Here is a 20053-nt window from a genome sequence, read left to right on the forward strand (position 1 = left end):
TACTTTTTAAAGTTCATTTGTCACACGGCAGAACCTTTTAAAATGAGCTGTGAAGAAAAAAGATTTATTGAAAATTATTAAAATAAAATTACATATAATATATAATATATATAATATAATATAAAAATATATAAAAAAATTATCAAATGTATTTATAAATATAATAATACAATTATGTAAAAATAAAATAATAATTAAATTAAAAAAGAAATGGTGACCAGTTACAGGAACAAAGATATACACTTTCCCTTATACATACATATACATTTTAACCTAAAATCTTGGTTGAACAAAGTTAATATCCATATTATTGGTCAGTTCCAGCCAATTCCATGAAGTAACATCAGTCTCTTGTTTCAGGTGTGGGGTTTCCAGCAGGTGTGGGTTTAGGAGCTGGTGGTAAACCACCCAAACCAGGTGGGAAAATACATCAAACAACATATTCAAGGTCTAAACTGTGATACCACACTAATAATTAATAATAATAATAATTCCTTACATTTATATAGCGCTTTTTCTAGGCACTCAAAGTGCTTTACATAGTATAGGGGGACTCTCCTCAACCACCACCAGTGTGCAGCATCCACCTGGATGATGTGACACAGCCATAGTGCACCAGTATCACTCACCACACACCAGCTATTGGTAGAGAGGAGAGGAGAGGAGAGTGATACAGCCAATTAATGGATGGGGGATTATTAGGAGGCCATGATTGAGAAGGGTCTATGGGGGCAATTTGGCCAGGACACCAGGGATTGTTAATGACCACAGACAGTTAGGACCTCGGTTTAACATCTCATCCGAAAGACAGTGCCTTTTTACATTATAGTGTCCCCATCACTATACTGGGGCATTAGGACCCACACAGACTGCAGGGTGAGCACCTCCTGCTGGCCTCCCAAATACCTCTTCCAGCAGCAACCTTAGTTTTCCCCAAGAGGTCTCCCATCCAGGCACTGGCCAGGCTCAGCCCTGCTTAGCTATAGTGGGCAACCAGGCAAGAGCTGCATGGTGATATGGCTGCTACTAACATCTACACTTTAATCACAAGCTTATTGAAAATCACAAATTCTGGAATTATTTTCACAAAACGAAGCCTTCACCTCTCAAACCTTGATTTGTAACAGATTCCTCATGAACTTTGGTAATTAGAGGGTCATTTGTTTGATAGAGGTTCAGGAAGTGGATATTTGTAAATGTTTCATTTTAGCTGAACCAAAATGTGCATTGTGGATGTTTATATATTTATATATATATATATATATATATATATGGGCACTCTTATTTCTCATCTTACTCTATGAACAGGCTACGGCTCTTTGGGAACAGGATATGGACAGCCAGGTAAGTCAGTATTTCTCTATTCTTAAGTATTTAACTTCATAGCACAAAACGGTGTGGGACGAGTTATGCATCAGACATGAATGACACCTCAAATCATGTGGCTTGTTGAGGAGAAGTGTACTGATTAAATGATCAGACTTAAGATTTTCATGTTACACTTTACATGAATGTTCCTTTTTTAAGGGTTTATAAAGGAGTTCATTAATGACTAATAAGTACGCAGTTATAATAACACGCAGAAAATGGGTGACTTTCATGCAATACTTGCCATATAGTGAGCATTTGACCTCATATGGTATAAATGCTTAATAACATGTTATATAAATGTTACATATAACATGAGTAACCTATGAAAATGTACCATAATGTAAAGCGTACACCTGTAAAGCATTTATTAAGGAGTTGCTAACATTAAAAACAAAATGTACAGGAATTTCAGTATGCTTTAACAGTCATCTGGCTTTATTATATGATAAACAATGTGAATTGCAGAGGACATTAGCTAACTAGGACTAGGCAAAGCCATTCATTTGCCAACAGCCAACAGCATATCACCCTGTAGCTCTCGCCTGGTGATGTGGACACCATACTGTAAAAAGGAACCGTCTTTCGGATGAGACGTTAAACCGAGGTCCTGACTCTCTGAAGTCATTAAAAATCCCAGGGCAATTCTCATAAAGATTAGAGGTGTACCCCTGTCAGATTTGCCCATTGGCCTCTATCCATTATAGCTTCCTAATAATCCCCTATACATATGAAAAGGTTCTACCACTCTACTATCTCCTCTCCACTAATAGCTGGTGTGTGGCGGGTGTTCTGGCGCACTATGGCTGCTGTCGCATCGTCCAGGTGGATGCTGCACACTGGTGGTGGTTGAGGAGAGTCCCCCTATATAAATGTAAGGAGTTATTAAATTGATATCAATGTGACTAGGAAAGTGACAACACAAGTGAGACAATACCTTACAGTAATTAAAATAAACAGAGTGGACTTTAGCAAAATGACATAATCCCTCCTTTAATTTCACTATATTAACCCTTGCATGAATTTATGGGTCAATTTGACCCTTTTGATTTTTTAACACTGATTTACTTAATTTTAAGTTTTCGTCCTAAACCTTCATGACATCCTCCAAAGGTGATTTATACCTGGCAATGTAAATGTTTTAATTGTCATGTATTTATAAACAAAGCTACAAACATTTACCTACTTTGTACCTCAGGGTCAAATTGACCCTTTTTTTTTATCTTCAATTTCAAAAGCTTGTAATAAAGTCTCTATTTGCTCTATCTATCTATGGTCTGAAAGGCTTTATTCACACTGCAGGAAAAATTAGATTTTTCCTCAAATCCGTGTTTGACTGACTGTTCAAACTGCAAGTTATAAGTGGCCAGATCAGATTCTTTCTGTTCAGACTACAGTCGCTTTTATTATCACGTCCACATTAGTTGTCATGGTAACGCAGCAAACTTGCATATATTCACCATGCATGATATTTTAGTGATGGATATTTTACCATTGATTATGCTTTTCATGAGGGCAGTATCCAAATATGAACATTCTTCACAGACAACGGCTTAAAATGGGAGATGTGGCATTTGCATTGCTTGTTACTGCTAGTGTTGTTGCTGCCCATTTTAGTGGGGACGTCCTGTATTTTGGCCTAAATTATGACACCTTGGGGTCCTGTATTTTAGCAAAGAGAGAAACATCCCATATTGAAGGCTTTGTGTCCCGTATTAATGCATAAAAAAGGTCGAACGGTGAGACGAGGACCTGCGTCCTGTGATGAAACGCTCAAAATGCTTAAGTGTCCCGTATTTGCGTGACATTCAGTACTTTATCGCATTGTGGTTTCTCGCAACCAGTATGGGTTACTGCGCCTTAGCGCATCTATTTGGGTAAGTTAAGCCAAAATCTGTATTATTATAAGAGGTTTGCAGTGCTTTGCGTGCCCTGTAACATATAAATGACATATGGGTGTGCTTCATTCAGAAGTGATAATCTCTATTCCCTGTTCCCTAAAGATTTTACCATTCCACTGTGAGAGTTCTGTAGGGCTGAAATGTGTAATAACAGGCTCAACTCACTTTTGAAGTAATTTTATTGAAAATTCTGTTTGTAACGATCCTACTGCATAGCCATCATTATTGTATTAAATTCGAAGTGCCCTGCGGCATTAATTATGCCGTTCGGAGTGCAGTATGTTTTCTCGCCACAAAACCTGACGGATAACAACCATCACGCACAGCAAATGATGAAAAAAACCACATGAAATCCGATCTGACCGCTCAGACTGAGACGCATGAAGAAAAATATGATTTTAATCGGATTCCAAACCACCTACGTATGTGGTTTGGATGAGGCTTGTAAAAATCGGATTTAATGTGTTTTTGTCCTGTTCAGACTACAAAAGCCTAAACGGAACTGAGTGACAGTGTCCAAAATATCTGATTTTTCTACGTGTGTGAACGTAGCCAAATTGCTCCTTTAGGTGGCAGCAAACACTAGAAAAATTTTTTTTCTCTGTCACCTTCTATCACAATATACAGTGGTTTTCTAGAGTTTGCTGTCATCTAGTGGAATGATCTAAGACTAAAAGTAGGGAGATCGAGCAAACAGAGTCTTTATTACAAGCTTTTGAAGATTTTTTTATTACAAGATTTTTGAAGCTGCATTGGAATGTCCCTTCCTTTTCAGATCTGTATATTGTGATAGAAGGTGATAGAGTGTTCTAGTGTTTGCTGCCACCTAAAGGAATGATTTAAGACTGAAAGATGAGAGACAGCAAACAGACCCTATATTACAAGCTTTTGAAATTGAAGATAAAAAAGGGGTCAGTTTGACCCTGTATGTTCAAAATAGGACTTAAACATGGAAAGGATAATGTAGTTTTGCTACAATGTGACATAAATCATAAATGTTTTTGATGAATACAAGTATGAATAAGTGTGTTTATTAAGCATTAATAACATTTAAGTTAAAATGCACACTTTCTGGCATGTATTGCATGAAAGTCACCCTTTTTATTTTATTCATTTTTATTTTATTTGTCACAAATGCATTGATTTATAATGCATGTGTAAATGACATGTTAGTCATTAATGAACCCCTTTATAAACCCTTAACAAAGGGATCAATAATGTAAAGTGTTACCCATTTTTGTCTGGTATATAAGTCATGTCTCAAACCAGAATATCTTAGAGCAGGGGTGTCAAACTCAATTTCAGCCTGGCCTCATCAGTGTTATGTGTGCCCTCAAAGGGCCGGTTGAAAATGTGGCACCAGCACCTGATTTAGTAGCATGCCCATGCAATTACCAATTATATTGCATATTTTGTGCGTTGAAATTAACATTTGACAATAAGCATTGATTTTGAGTCTGGGATGCAGATGTTAATGATGATATTAACATTTGGTAAGTGAGATGTTCTGGTCTCCTGGCATCCTACATTTCTGAAATCCGGCCCGCCGGCCTTGAGTTTGGCACCTGTGTCTTAGAGACTTTTTTAACTTCGGCCAGTAGCAACCACATAGAACTCACTAACATCATGCTGGTGAGTTTTGCACAGGCAAGCACCTCTCATGAAAATTTAGAAACATAAAAAATTCACACACACACACACACACACATTGCAATGAGGAAGAGGATCAGGGTTTGTCTGTTATCAGCACTAATCCTGAGAGCGCTAATGTGTTTTGCTGTATTGCTGTCATTATACTGCCGCTTCAGAAGGTCTTCCTGCATTAACTTTTCTGCTAATGAAAATGCAAAGGAGAATGCAGATACTAAAGACAGCAAAAACTCCAGTCACAGTTTACACCGTTCCTTCTGTGACTGCTTCCATCTCACAGACAAGATCTCTTTAACATCTTAGTTGTTTCTCTTAGAGAGCAATGAGATGAAGCATACATGGTTATAATAATATATTTTTTTTTATAATTATATTTTTTTTTTCACACATTATACATTTGCACATATACAGTGAAATTCTTTTTTTCACATATCCCAGCTAAGCTGGGGTCAGAGTGCAGGGTCAGCCATGATACAGCGCCCCTTAGAAGTGGTAACCTCCACTTGTTACCTTAAGGAGCTATTTTAACCTGATTTAGCCCTTCAAATTCATTTTGTTGATGTACTCTAAACTATTACGGTTGACATATTACCAAACGAAGCACATTTTAGGTTAATACGGATTTTAGTGTAGATGGAGGATTTTGCTTAATTCTGCAAGTCAGATGTTTCTCTTGTGAAAAAGACTCCAGTAATCTCACATGTGTCTTCTCTAGAGATCTCAACAGTGTCTCAAAGTGTGCTCAGATCTGCTAAGATACCAAAGCCTACACTCAATAAGATCTGACCTTTTTTGAAATCACATGTTCTAAATTTAATGTATGGGAAAATGGACACATTTTTATTTCCCCTTACAAATTTTAGGGGAACAAATCTGAGAGCCCAACGAAGTCTCCAGAGCTGTGAATGAGAAACTTGCTGTGAACTGAGCAATGAAATTTCCCTCTGGGATAGTTTGTTTCAGTTGTTCGGCTTTCGCCTTGTTTGACGTTGAAATAATTTAATGTGAGATTGTCTGGCTGTTTGTACAAGTACAGTGACTGGGTGGGAAGTCCTTTTGTATATTACACTATTAATCTTTGCCTCTCACAGGTGGTGTAGTTCCAGGTGGATATAGAGGATACCCACAAGCATATCCAGGTACTGAAACTAAGAAATAGCAAAGTCTATCGATTACAAAAACATTTATTTTTATTGAATATTGATGGAGCAACAAACAGTCATTTGTTTGAAAAGAAGATTAAATTTCATTTAATTAAATGAAAGGTGATGAGAGGGGCCTTTTACCCCACACTTCGGTTATAGTGATATTGTGTAGACAGTAAGTGTGGCAGCGGGGGCGTGGTCAAGCATCTCTCCGGAGAGAGAAAAAGCGCCCTTACCGCTGCCACAGTAAGATACTTTTTTGTGTAATTAATTAAGATAATGCTTATTCAAAATAAGAACTTCAGACAATGGTGCACCCTTTCCTGTTCATAGAATAATTTCTTAATATGTAAAGTGTTCTGTAAACAATTTAATCTCCATTGTGATTGTATCAGTCAATGTGAGCCCACTTTGAACATTCTTCATAACAAATTTATTTTTTATGGGGGGCCTTTAGCCCAAATACTATTCTTTCACTTATTAGAAAGTTATGATAAACTTTTTATTTAATCACCTTCAATAAAACTGAAAATCACATAAGTATTTTGTCTATAAAAAGATTAAAGGATTATCATTAGCTGCATACATTTGCAACATTTTAAAATGTATTAAATATTAGGTCAAATTACCTAAAAAAAAAAAAAAAAAACATTTTTACACATTGCTGATGACCTCATGGATCAGGAAAACCTAGTAGTGCATAGTGACAAAAAATAAAGACAAAAACTTTAAGGCATGAATGAAGTTTTTCACGAAACTGCTCAAAGTGTGATTTTCTGTAAAGCTACTTTGAAACTGTTGTGAAAAGCACTATAAAAACAAAAATGACTTGACTTAAAGGAATGTTCCGGGTTCAGTACAAGTTAATCTCAAACAACAGCAGTTGTGGCACAATGTCGATTACCACAAAAATGTATTTAGACTCGTCCCTCATTTTCTTTAAAAACAAACAAAAAAAAAAAAACAAAAAAAAATCTGGGTTTCATTGAGGAACTTACAATGGAAGTCAATGGGGTCAATCTGTAAACATTAAAATACTCACTTTTTCAAAAGTATAGCCACAAGACACAAACAATATGTGTGTTAACATGATTTTAATGTGACAAAATCACTTACTAACCGCATCTGTGTAAAATTAAAGCCAATTTTACACATTCGTTGCCATGATGACAACAAACTCTAAAACCCTAGAATGACTGTTTAGACCCGTTGTACCCTACAACCCCTCTGTAACTGATTATACAGGGTGCATTTCCCAAAAGCATCGTTAGCCAGCTATAAGTGCTAGTTCCATCATTACCAACATAGTTCAACGATTTGGTGTTTCCTGAAGCCGTAGTTCGCAAACAGCATCACACAATTGAGTGGTTGGAACTACAACTCTTTCTTTACCTGTGGTAGCATAGTTCCTTGTTTGTTTGCTGAGTGGACATCATTCCACTTCGCTGAGGCTTCTATATCTTTTATTCCATATTAAGGGATTAAAGGCTGTTAAGAGAAATTGGTTTAACACACAGTCTCTTGGAAAACACAGCGTATTTGTCCATGTTAACGCGTAAGTGCCGTTTATGTTTTTGAAGAGTGCGGATGAGCGTATGTGATCAAGTGCGTCAAGGGAACACCGAAGTCTGGAGTAGAGGGAAACCCAACTATTGCATCGTATGTATTTCGCATTGCACAGTGAATGCAGCTTTCGTGTCTTCAGCAGCTTTCTTCAATTAAACTGCTTTCTGGTGTACGTGTAAATGAGCTTTCAGAATTTAATATTTGCATTAGTTATTACTCCACCCCCTGAGTAACATCATTAACGACAGCTCTATTGTCACGTATATGTGTAGTAGAGATGACGATGATGAGGCGAGAGGCGATGGATCTATTTTCAGGCTTTAATGAGGAAGATGAAGATATATAACCATGTGGAGAACCATAAACCATGTACCCAAAGAACCAAATAAACCACACACTAACATAAGTGTTACACAGACGAGAACTGACAACCAAAGAACAAAACTGGAGGGTATTTATACACAAACTGAACTAATGATGGAATGAAAGACAGGTGAGGATGATTGGGAACAGATGGCTTTGATAAGGGCAGTGCACTATGGGAAATGGAGTCCAGGGGGAAGCTTCAAAATAAGAGTCAATGGAAACAGGAGGGAGACAGAACGTGACATCTATATTGTTGAACCAAAATGGTTCAAATGATGGACGTGCGGCATAGTTCCCAGGGTTTTGGGAAACAGTCATGACTAGCCAGTTAATTTCTCCAGCGGTGCATCGTACTATGGTGGTTAAGCAGTGAGTTTTGTCATTGTATGGGAAATGCACCCCTGGTTGATTAAACTCAGAGTTTAGAGAACCATCCTGACCTTGGAAAAATCAATCTACATTCTTACACGTCACGTGCCCTGAACTATTGCATTTTTTATAGAGGTCTCAAAGTTCTGTAGCTTCATTACACTCAGACTAAATAACTTGTTTTATTCATAGACAGAAAAGGAGCAGATATATTCATCATTTGGAATATAAACTTTTGTCTGATACACAGTACAACAGTAAGTGTATATTTACAGTATACAGCTGTGTCCATAAGGCTCATGTGATATTACCATGATGTTAATATTCAAATTGATGGAAACATTGCTCATTTTAGTAAGTCTTTATAACAGAGTAAATTTATTCCTGTTGTGGATCAGGAATGGGAAGGCACTGGCTGTATTGCAGGCAGAGACGTAACACCGACAGAAGGTCCCGAAATGTACACTTCTTTAGAGAGAATTAGAGCAGGAATTTCATGGTGCCTCAATCCCAAAGACTGGTAAAAATGACACAAATCCTGCCAGGACTGATGTTGTATGTTTAATTGGTGTCTATTACCCAAAAAGTGACAGTAAAATTCAGTTATTTAAGAATCTCTCTTTTTGTTCCTCAAATGTTGGGCTTTCTTGAGTTCAGAATGTAGTCAAAGTATTGCTAACAATAAGCAGTATGATGCTGTATTTGTTAACATTAGTAAATGCATTAGATACCATGAACTAACAATGAACAATATTTTTACAGCATTTATTATTAATTTGGTTAATATTGGTTTATAAAAATGCAATTGTTCATTGTTCACGTGATTCATGAACTTAAGTTAATTAGCTAATGTATTAAATAAGGTATAATCCACTGCTAGGTGTGCGCTAAACACTTTTAATGTATGATGTGGAGGTAAAGAACCAGAAGCAGAGTGCATTCAGTTTGTTTAACGCACACCTAGCTGTGGATTACCCTGCTTATACCATGGTCACTTGACAGCATTGATTATTTACAGCTGTCATTGATTTTTAAAGTGCAAATTTTGACTGAAAGAAAAACATTAACGGTTATTATCAACGGGTCATGTGATTTAGAGTTCTGCCTGTTCTAAATCAGACACAGAGATAAAGAAGTGTGATAATATTACAGTTTTTTGGAGACCAAACACTCTTTAAAAACTGTGAATTTAAATACTCAATCCAGAAATAATAATAACCACATAATGTAGAAGAGTTGGCACTCCTGAGAACATGTAATATTTAATTCATATTCTTTGGCAAAACAGCTGAATGTCAAACCATGCTTTATTCACAAGTGCTTTGGGTGAGCAATACTGGGCTGATAAACACTGTTGTCTTTTCCGTGTTTCCTGTAGCGCTTCTCAGTTGATGTAAAGATGACACTGCATGACTTGATGATGTTGTTTTGGGATGTGATGGTTAATTCCAGCTCTGAGAGCATATTCGCATCCAGAGGCCGTTTGAACAGAGGCATAAAACTCTCGCAATGTCTCATTACGGAGCACAGCAGAGTAGGCGATTAATATCGAACAGTGATTAAAACCGACTGGAACTACCTGTGCATTAAATGGTTTTAACACACTGTAGCGAATTTGGTAGTATAAATGTACATGGGAAGGGTTAAAGTGCCCGCGTACCTCCACCATTATATGTAGGGAAACAGTATGTGTGAGCTAGGAATGAAATTAAACTGTCCTTATTCTACAGTATTATGTAAGGGAATTTATAATGGAATTAGTCGCATTCGACAACCATTATAAATTAGACAAATGACAAATAACTAGATTATTTGTCTGAATAAAATTCTCCACCATTAAAATCATAATACAACGTCTCGTTGTATCCGCTCACAATTTCTATTATAAGGAATTAGCTTTAATAAGGGAATTATGATTAATTCTCTTATTGGAGTAATATTCTCATGGCTTATAGAAAATAATATTACACATATTTAGGTACAGTTTTGAAGTGAAATCTTTTAAAAACAGGGATGAGATTATTTATCAAAATATACCACCGTCAAATTCTCTTTAAAAGGGAAATATGAATAATTAATCATAACTCGTTATAATTAATTATAAATATTTGGATCAGTTAATAGAATTAACTTGATGTAGCTGAATTAACATTACAATCAATTTATCTGTTCGTCCAGCGAACACTCAGTATTGATCGTCTATCAACTCTCAGAAAGGATATTTTTCATGGCCACAGAAAAATAACTCTTTCTTAGCATGTAGCTGTGATCAAATCGTTAAATTGACATTGATTTACAAGCGGACCAGAATCAACTCGCAAGAACGTACACAAAAGCTTTATTTAACTAAATCACGAACGCATAACTAAACTAAACAAACACATACACACAAATCACGCATACATGCGAAATAGAAAAGTGAAAGTAAATGAAACCGGAACAGAACAGGGGAATGAAGCTATGAAAAGAGTCATTTAACCATCTGAAAGGACCATCAGTTTCTTACTTAAAAGCACCTTTGTGAATAAAGGGGTTCGCAGCTTATACTAAACCTCTGTTTAGTTAGTTAATTGTACGATATTTGCCTTGGCTGTTGAGAGAGCGCCTGGATGCAGTCTAAGGAGAAAGTCTTGATGGTTCCTTGAGTCGATGGTGTTGAAGTTGCAATCAATTTATTCCACGTTGAATGAAGAAATTATGAACTTGCGGTGTTAGTTTGACTTCGTTATGGTCGAGGAAATTACATATGGCTTGATGTGTTTGAAGCCTGCCGGCCCACGACCTCGCAAAGAATTCCTCCACATAATCCTCCAGGGGATGATTCCCCTGGTGAAGTCGAAGAAGCTGGATTGCTGGGTTCATATTGCATTGGTCAGGTATTCTGTAACATTGTTGCTGGCACTGGCAATGATGAAGACGATGAAGTAAAGAACCTAAGTGCAAATTTATTAACAAAAGTGAAATCCAAAAACCCTAACTACAAATGTAAACAAAAAAACATGAACTTGACTTTAACTTGACTTGACATAAACTTGAAAACACAACCAAAGTTACATTCAACAAAACCTGACAATGGACAATGGAAAACATAAGGGTTAAATACATGAACACGGGAGAACACATGACAAGGATAACCAATAAACACAAAGAACTCTAAGCAAGATAACAAGACAATCAACCAATGAAAACAAGACACATGAACATGGAGGGAAACATGAAATCAAATGACAAGGGAACCACATGACATGAGACAGGAACCAGAATTTCAAAATAAAAGACATGAAAAACATGAACCAACAAAATACACATGACACACTTTTTGTGTCTTGTTTTAAACTGCATGTGTGTCCAGTATATTATTAGTCATCCTCACAGATAATATGCTGAAAGGATCCATTGATCAATGCGGAAAGTCGTGTTGACATTGTCCTGCTGAAATCCGCTCACTATGTAAAACAGCGTTGGGTCGGAATGCAAATATCATGCAAAGTGTGTTTGCATTCTGATCATCATTTCAGGCTCAAGCTGCTTTCATTTAACACATGTATTACTTATTATATAATCATAGGGTAGAGATGCTCAGTGGGTTAGTTATTTCCACCCAGATGCTCTTGGTCACATCTGGTCAGAAAAATCTCCTAACAAACAGCCATCCTCCCATCTATTTACATTTGATTGCTGTATAGGCGATTTGAGTCATTCTTTTTGCTTATATAATGCCTAATGCATTGTACATCACCCCTGTCATTTTATAAGTAGTAATAACTCATATTAATGCCATGATTTCTTGTGTTTTTAGGTGGATATGGAGCAGGACTGTCACCACAACAAGGTATCACTCCTTTCTCCTTAAAACACAAACATGGTAGTCTGAAACTGAGCACTAGTTATTGGACATTTTACAGTAAATTTTATATTAAAACCAATGGAATAATAGTAAAAGAATACTGAAACCTCACCACAGAGAAAATACAAGTAGTTTTAAGACTTAGAAAAAGCTATGTATTCATGAGCAAGCTTCTCTTTTCCATACAGTGAAAGTGAAGGGGAACTGAGGGTGTCAAGCTTTAAAAATTATGAAAAAGCACCATTAAAGTATCAAAAAAGTTGTCCATATGATTTATTTGTTTTATTCTTGACTGGCCAAAAATGGGTTAATGCCAAAATGAGTTCACTGTGTTACTCTAGTAATCAGAATACTGTTAAAATGCAATTTTTGACTGTGGAAATGTTCAAAACATTTGAATAAAGAGTAGTGGAACATAAAGGTTATTTAGTGAAACTCATTTTGATGTGTTTCATTTTATTTTGTCAGCTAAAGCAGCGAAATATGGAGGTGGACTGTCAGGATTTCTGGGAGGAGGTTATCAAGGTACGATTAGAGTCTGTAGTGAACAGACAGAATTAATCCTGCCGCCATATAATCACTGCGCTCATTTCTGCTGATTCAACATCACAACGAACACTGGCCTACTTCCACTCAATTTAGGATTATACGATTCAGCCAGTTCAGTTGACACACAAAAGACTTGCAGAGCATAATCAACATTTTATTGCAGTTTTTTATTGCAGCTTTGTAGTTTTATAGTTTTTTACTTAGGCTTGGAAAAATAGAGATTTTCTGATTAACCACAATCTTCATTTGAACTATCCCTATATCGATTTTTAAAATCCCAAGAACTAGCTTTTACCCTATGCACAACCCTCTACAATTGCTCTCACGTGTGACCAAAAATCCAGCCTGATCTCATGAACATTATGTGACTGTGGAAACGTTTTTGCAAAATAAAATTGCGTACTTCATTACACGTTTGGCTGCAGATTCCCAGTGAAATGTCCAACGGGGAGCGCTAAAAGTGAGTGAAATGTTGTCGTAATCAGACAAGATTTTCAAGGTGGATATTAGATGGAGGTTTTAATTGTTGTTGTTGTAATGCCTCTAGTGTTCATTTCACCAGGAAACTGCGACAAAACGTATATATATATATCCCCTGTATAATTAACGGCATTAGCTGAGAGAGAATTCCTTCATTTGCAAGCAAAATGGACATTATAAATTAAATACACCTGAATGAATCAGAATCACATCGAGAGCTAGTGAATCAGAATCTAATAGAATCAGGAAATCTGTATCACTACCCTGCCCTACTTTTTACTATCTGTCAAATAATGTGAAATGATCTTCAAAAACACCAGGAAGGCCTACTTTTCACGATCCAGTCAATTCCAGATGGATAAGATTAATTCACGGCATTTTTTTTTTCTTGTTGGATATCTTGTCACTCAGAAATACGTCACATTACGGAAGTAAAATGGGTTTGCGAGTCCTGACTTTAATGTGGCAAGTTCATAGAAAGTAATTGATCGTTGTGTTACTTGGTAGCCATAAACAATGTACCGTTAGGCTGATTATATTTCTTGTCAGAATTGTGCAACAGTCTGGTTCCAGAAGTAAAATTCCCATTCGTTTTCTCCACAGACGAATCGATTTTGAACGATAACTTATAAAACTTTAAAGACAGACCTGCTGTGAGCTTCAAAGTTGTTAATCGATGGTAAATGCTTCTGCTGAAGCCATCAGGTGGCATTATTTCCATCATTTTTTAATTTCTTTTATAAAAGCAGAATTCCTTGTGAAGAACTACACTACCCATGATCCTGAAGAGAAAGATCCACCAATCAGAGAATCATGTCAAACAAAGCACGCCAAAAGAGCTCTGCAGCTCCACCCACTCCCATGACACACTGTGCATGAAGTCGCTCTCCCTACACTCTCAAACTCTATATTTGTATATATCTTTTTTACAAAATCAGCCATCTTAAATCAATAGTTTTGTATTTTGCTAGCATTTTATTTCGATTACGTCATCCGCAATGCTTCATGGGATTGTAGTTCATTTCACCAATAAAGACTTAAAGGAATAGTTCACCCAAAAATGAAAATTTGCTGATAATTTACTCACCCTCAGGCCATCCAAGATGTATTTGAGTTTCTTTCTTCATCAACACAGAATTTAAGACTTTTAGGATTTCATTTCAGGCCTCCTCCTCTAAACAATGCAAGTGAATGTCCTCCATTTTTTGACGGTCCAAAATGCATATTTAGGGTGCATCAAAATAATCCACATGAGTCCAGTCGACAAATAAAGTTCTTCTGAACACAAATGATTGATTATTTTTAGAAACAAAACAATACTTATATACTTTTTAACTACAAATGTTCGCTTCTGTACATCTCTGTGACGCGCGCTCATGAGAGGGATGACGTAAGCTCATTGGTAAGGTCACGCGTCACGTGGAGGAGGAGTCAGGAAGTGCGTCATTGTTTACATTGTTTGTTTTTTTATTATTATTATTTGGAAATGATTTTATTTTATTTTTTTCTATTGTTTTTAAATTGTTTTGGACTGTTTTGGTTTGTGAACAGCACAAGTTTCTCTTGTAAACAATGACACACTTCCTGACTCCTCCTCCCGTGACGCGTGACCTTACCAATGAGCTTACGTCATCCTTCTCATGAGCGTGCATTACAGAGTTGTACGGAAGCGAACATTTGTAGTTAAAAAGTATATAAGTATTGTTTTGTTTCTAAAAATAATCAATCATTTGTGTTCAGAAGAACTTTATTTGTCGACTGGAGTCGTGTGGATTATTTTGATGCACCCTAAATATGCATTTTGGACCGTCAAATAATGGAGGACATTCACTTGCATTGTTTAGAGGAGGAGGCCTGAAATGAAATCCTAAAAGTCTTAAATTCTGTTTTGATGAAGAAAGAAACTCTTGGATGGCCTTGGGGTGAGTAAATTATCAGTAAATTTTTCATTTTTGGGTGAACTATTCCTTTAAGTTCACAGTCTTGTACCTTTGTCTTTTTGTCCGATTTTCATAACGTTTCTGCTTCAAATCAAAGTTTGTAATGTTGTGAACTCTTTTATGAAGGATTTTATGAAATCTCTATGGAAGAAATGAATCGGAAAAATACTTCCAGAATTAAGATGGCTGAAAAGTGGGTACTGTTGTGCTCTATTGTGATGGTGATTCTTATTAATAAATGTAACAATTAATTGAACATTGTTGTCTGTTATTCACAATGCTGTTGCCAATGCAATGGTTCATGTTGTGTCTATGATACTGTAACAACTCTTGTGGTTACTCCTTTAATCTTCTAAGACTTTGTTCTGCAGTTTTTATTGGACGTCTGCAGAATTCTATATTTCATTCTTGATAGATACAGTAGTGTGGTTGTGACCTCTGTGTGTTGTTGTGCAGGTGGAGCGGGCTGCCAAGGCAAATACTGCGGGAGGAGAAGAAAATAAAGAATCTCTTGAGATGTGAAGTGACCTCAAGAAACATGGTGCTACTGCATGCTCCAGAATGTACTTTACTCCAACAACAGTCCCAACATGCACAGATGTTACCTTCTGTACTGATAGGAAATATTTGGAACAAATCCAAATCCAGAGACCTGCACGCTAGTGTTTTTTACGACAATAATTCCAATTCTGATTGTTTATGGCACGTTCCATCACATTACTGTTTCTTATTGTACACATCTTAGTTTTGGACATTTCTGAGATAATTCGAAACTCTTTTGTTCAGTTGCATTGATAATTTGGCACTCTAGACTCTCAAAGCCATGGTATTTCTCGCCTTTGCCGACACACTTGAGGTACATGTTGAAGTGAAAGCGTCCTGTCGTATTGCTGATTACACTTTGTGTTGGAAGATTTCACATCTGGCCAAGCTTCAGCTTAGAGGTTTGTCTGTAATGTTTAACCTCTTAGAGAGACGGCATCAACTTTCGTCGTTTATGGTGAACCTCATCAAAACATGTCCAGGTCATATTTCACCCCAAATATCAGACATTTTGGATAAAGCAAATGAATGCCCCCATTACTGTAATGTTTTGCTTTCTCAATTGTGATTCTAATTACTATAATACACTAATTTTGCTTCATGAAAGTAAAAATGTATTTAATACAGTGATTTAAAAAAGCATAAATTAAAGGCAGTACAACAAATGTTATAATAATATATAAACACATTATAATTTAAATATTTGAATTTGTATTTTTTTTTTTTTTTTTGCATTACAGTAAAAAAAAAAACATATATATATATATATATATATATCTTTTTTTTTTTTTTTGTTTTTTTTTTTTATGGTAATGGACATTTGGGGTAAAATGTCACAAAAATAATGCCGCAGTGCAAAAAATCTGAATGGTGACAAAATAGGTCTCATTTTCTTTATGGAAAATATAATTTCTTATTGTTTTCTTTTGATTCTGGTGTGGATATGACATGTTTTGACAGGTTTTGTGAGTAACCCTTATTCCCCGTCATAAATGAGCCTAGTTGATTTACACTTTCATAAAGCATCTTTCCTCATTGAATATCTTAGAACTGAATCTCTGAAATCCCAAATAAATGGCAGCCCATGTTTTTGTAAGTAGGTCATAACGTGCGTAGAAATGCATGTTTTGCTAAGAGAGCTGAACGTCAGCGAACAGACCGCTGATAGTGACTGCTCGCAGCTCCATCTCAACATTCATTCTTGCAAACTGTGTTAAGTATGAAGAGCTTTGCTCTGATTATGCTAATAACAAGCAGAAAGCTTTATTGTGTCGGTTATATCAAGCACCTTGCAACTTAGAAAACTGTTTCGGTCTCTGTCCAGAGAAGCGAAAAACTATAGTTCAAGTACAAATGTGTAAAATAGTAATCGTAGTTCTGACTTGTACATTATGTATGTTTAAACCTGGAAAATGAAAAAGATGTGCTTATGTTGTTCCCTGGACCGGGGAATAGGTGCTTCCATAATTTGACCAAGAATGTGTTTCTTTAATCGTTGTATATTCATATAGAATTAGTATATAAACATATAAATATATATCATATGCTTACAGTAGGTTGGATCATTTAGCAACAGGATACTTTACCGTATGTTGTTTGTTTTGCACCATTTGAACTTGACATTTTTACCAATTATCAAGTTTGTACACATCATATCACAATAACATTTTTTTTTCTTGCTTTAAATAGCTTATGCATTTTAGTCACTGTGGAACTTGCAAAACTGTATGAGTTATTTTAATAAGATGTGAGGTGTCTGTGACAAAGTGTGTGTGTGTGTGTGTGTAGGTTATGTATGTATGCAATACCCCCTAAAGTGTTTTACAAATCATGTGTGTTAATTTTTTTTTTTTTTCCCAGAAAAAGCTTTACCAGCCAATGGATTAACAGATACGAAACGTCTCTTTTTCATAATATTGGGTTAATACTGTTTTCCAATTTATTCATATGGAGAGGAACATGTATAATTTACTTGCCTGTGAGCCCCACCAGGTCTTGTCTATTATTGTGCAGTAGGATTTCCATCTTATTTAAATAAAGGGGCGGAGCTATTGCACTTTTTCCACAAATGACATTCTGACTAGTTCATGGAAATCCTGGCATTTTACCTGCTCTAGTGAAAACAAAATAAAATATTTTAAATTAAAAAAAATAATAACTGTCTCTTTTTATGACTCTATCTTTATAATATTTTAGCATATAAGAATTAACAACATAAAAATAGTAATAAGGCATCTAATAACTCTTCATATAGTCATTACACATTTTGTGTTCCTTTGTAAATTGTATTTTGTTGTGGCAAAATCTTGCATGAACATCACGTATACGTGATGAGATTTTATTTCTTTTATGAGATTTTATTGCTATTAAAATCATAACATTCACCATATAGGCTACTCTACACATGGATCATAATGAGAAAAAATATCACATCACATAATGTAATGCTATCATTAGTTTGATGCATTGTATGTAAGATTTTAAGGTTAAACTTTATGAAACAGATTTGCGCATGCGCATAAGGAACCTTATGCTTTTATAGCTTTCCAGGGATAGTGCTCAGTTGGCCAGTTTTCCTTAGTTTCTCTGGAGCGCTTGGCAAAAGAGGCTAGTCACGTGATGTCATTAATATTCATAAGCCAAACCAAGCCATAGTAGTGCACGATAACGCCCACTCACCAACGTAAAGCCTTTCAGCCAATCAGCGAGTCACGTAATGCTACATTATCAATATTCATGAGCCAAGTCTTCCCCATAGTGGGATCCTTAAACTGGCGGCGCGGTGTGGCAGCTGGCCGCATTTCTCCAGTGTCTGATCTTGGAAGGGGAGTTTCTATTGCGGCCCGGTCCGAAGCTTGAATGAGGTTGATGCTGCTCTGTTGCACCTGGAAGGACGAACGCATGGGAGAGGAGGAAGGTGAGATTGTGATGTGCAGTATTTGAATGGGAATATTAGCCGGACACGCGCAGATAAGAGGTCGTGAAGGATGCCGACGAGAGCGCATCTTTGACGCTGTCTGCGCATTCTGTCGCATTCATGTATATTATATATATATATATATATATATATATATATATATATATATATATATATATATATATATATATATATATATATATATATCAGCTGTCACGTTTATTAATGCGCATTTACTTCTAACATAATTTATTAACTTAAATTCATGGGCCCTAATGAGTGTCCCGCACTTGTGCGTGCGTGTGAAAATTCATGGAAAGTAAATATATATTTTTAGTTATGAAAGTACTTTTATGAGTGTAATCTTATCCAGTAATCACAAACAAATGGAAAAGTCATGGACATTTGTCAAAAGGTGTCAGAACACTGCTCATGGTAATTTCATGGTGTTCGTCAATATTCGTATTTGGCTACACAATGAAGCTGTAATGTACCTTGGAATACTTTGCAAATATAATGAAATTGAAAATGGTAATCATTCGGTACCATGGTATTACTTACTGATGCCATCACAGTACCTTTGTTCTTATTTGTAAGGGTATATTGTGCAGACATCAGATCTTCTCTTTAAAGTTAACTCTGGAAAATGACACAGCTAGGCTTTGATTCATCTGCATATGACCCTTATATGAGGCTTTATGTAAATGTGTGTGTGTGCAGTCCATCTCTCTGCACACATTGATGTGACGTCACAGCAAACAGACTCCACACCTCCATCACTGATATAGAGATTCATGACTCAGTCAGTACATACAGTTTATTAAGGAATGCCACTCATGGAAAAACACTTTAAACTGTTTTTTAATAGATGCACAGTACTGTTTATACAAGTGACACATTTGATTTAATATATTAGGCTAAAGGCTGCCTGCTTAAGACAACTCAATACAGGGCTCAACGGTAAGGATTTTTTCTACTGGCCCGGTTGGGCCAGTGCTTCAGATTTTTTACTGGCCCTATCAAAATTTTCACTGGCCCCAACACAAAAATGACAAATAGCTGTTTTTACCATCATGGCTTTAAAAAATATGTCCGAAGATAAATATTTTTTACATATCTTATGTTTTTAATAAAATGTCCCCCAGAGGCCTGGGTAGCTCAATGAGTAAAGATGCTGATTACCACCCCTGGAGTCTCGAGTTCAAATCCAGGGCATGCTGAGCAACTCCAGCCAGGTCTACTAAGCAACCTAATTGGCCCGGTTGCTAGGGAGGGAAAATCACATGGGGTAACCTCCTTGTGGTCGCTATAATGTGGTTCGCTCTTGGTGGGGTGCGTGGTGAGTTGTGCGTGGATGCCGTGGAGAATAGCACGGGCCTCCACAGGTGCTAGGTCTCCGCGGTAATGCGCTC

The 20053-nt window shown here is 36.4% G+C and overlaps 2 protein-coding genes across 7 annotated transcripts in view; both read left to right on the forward strand.

Annotated features, from left to right (window-relative positions):
- LOC127429792 (elastin-like) overlaps positions 1-17882 on the forward strand; it is a 123322-nt gene extending 105440 nt beyond the window's left edge. For 5 of the 6 annotated variants that reach the window (XM_051678998.1, XM_051678999.1, XM_051679002.1 and 2 more), the window contains 6 exons: positions 361-417; positions 1309-1344; positions 6011-6058; positions 12165-12197; positions 12681-12737; positions 15638-17882. In XM_051678998.1, the coding sequence (XP_051534958.1) occupies positions 361-417; positions 1309-1344; positions 6011-6058; positions 12165-12197; positions 12681-12737; positions 15638-15684 (278 nt within the window). In that variant the 3' untranslated portion in view covers positions 15685-17882. The remainder of the gene's footprint in view (positions 1-360; positions 418-1308; positions 1345-6010; positions 6059-12164; positions 12198-12680; positions 12738-15637) is intronic. The other variant, XM_051679000.1, reaches the window with a different exon arrangement.
- Positions 17883-18527: 645 nt separating this feature from the next.
- LOC127429797 (LIM domain kinase 1-like) overlaps positions 18528-20053 on the forward strand; it is an 83362-nt gene continuing 81836 nt past the window's right edge. Inside the window, exon 1 of the mRNA XM_051679015.1 lies at positions 18528-18641. Within this exon, the coding sequence (XP_051534975.1) occupies positions 18584-18641 (58 nt within the window). The 5' untranslated portion in view covers positions 18528-18583. The remainder of the gene's footprint in view (positions 18642-20053) is intronic.

Source organism: Myxocyprinus asiaticus, chromosome 39 (genome assembly GCF_019703515.2).
Source record: "Myxocyprinus asiaticus isolate MX2 ecotype Aquarium Trade chromosome 39, UBuf_Myxa_2, whole genome shotgun sequence".
In the NCBI taxonomy this organism is placed as follows: Eukaryota; Metazoa; Chordata; class Actinopteri; order Cypriniformes; family Catostomidae; genus Myxocyprinus; species Myxocyprinus asiaticus.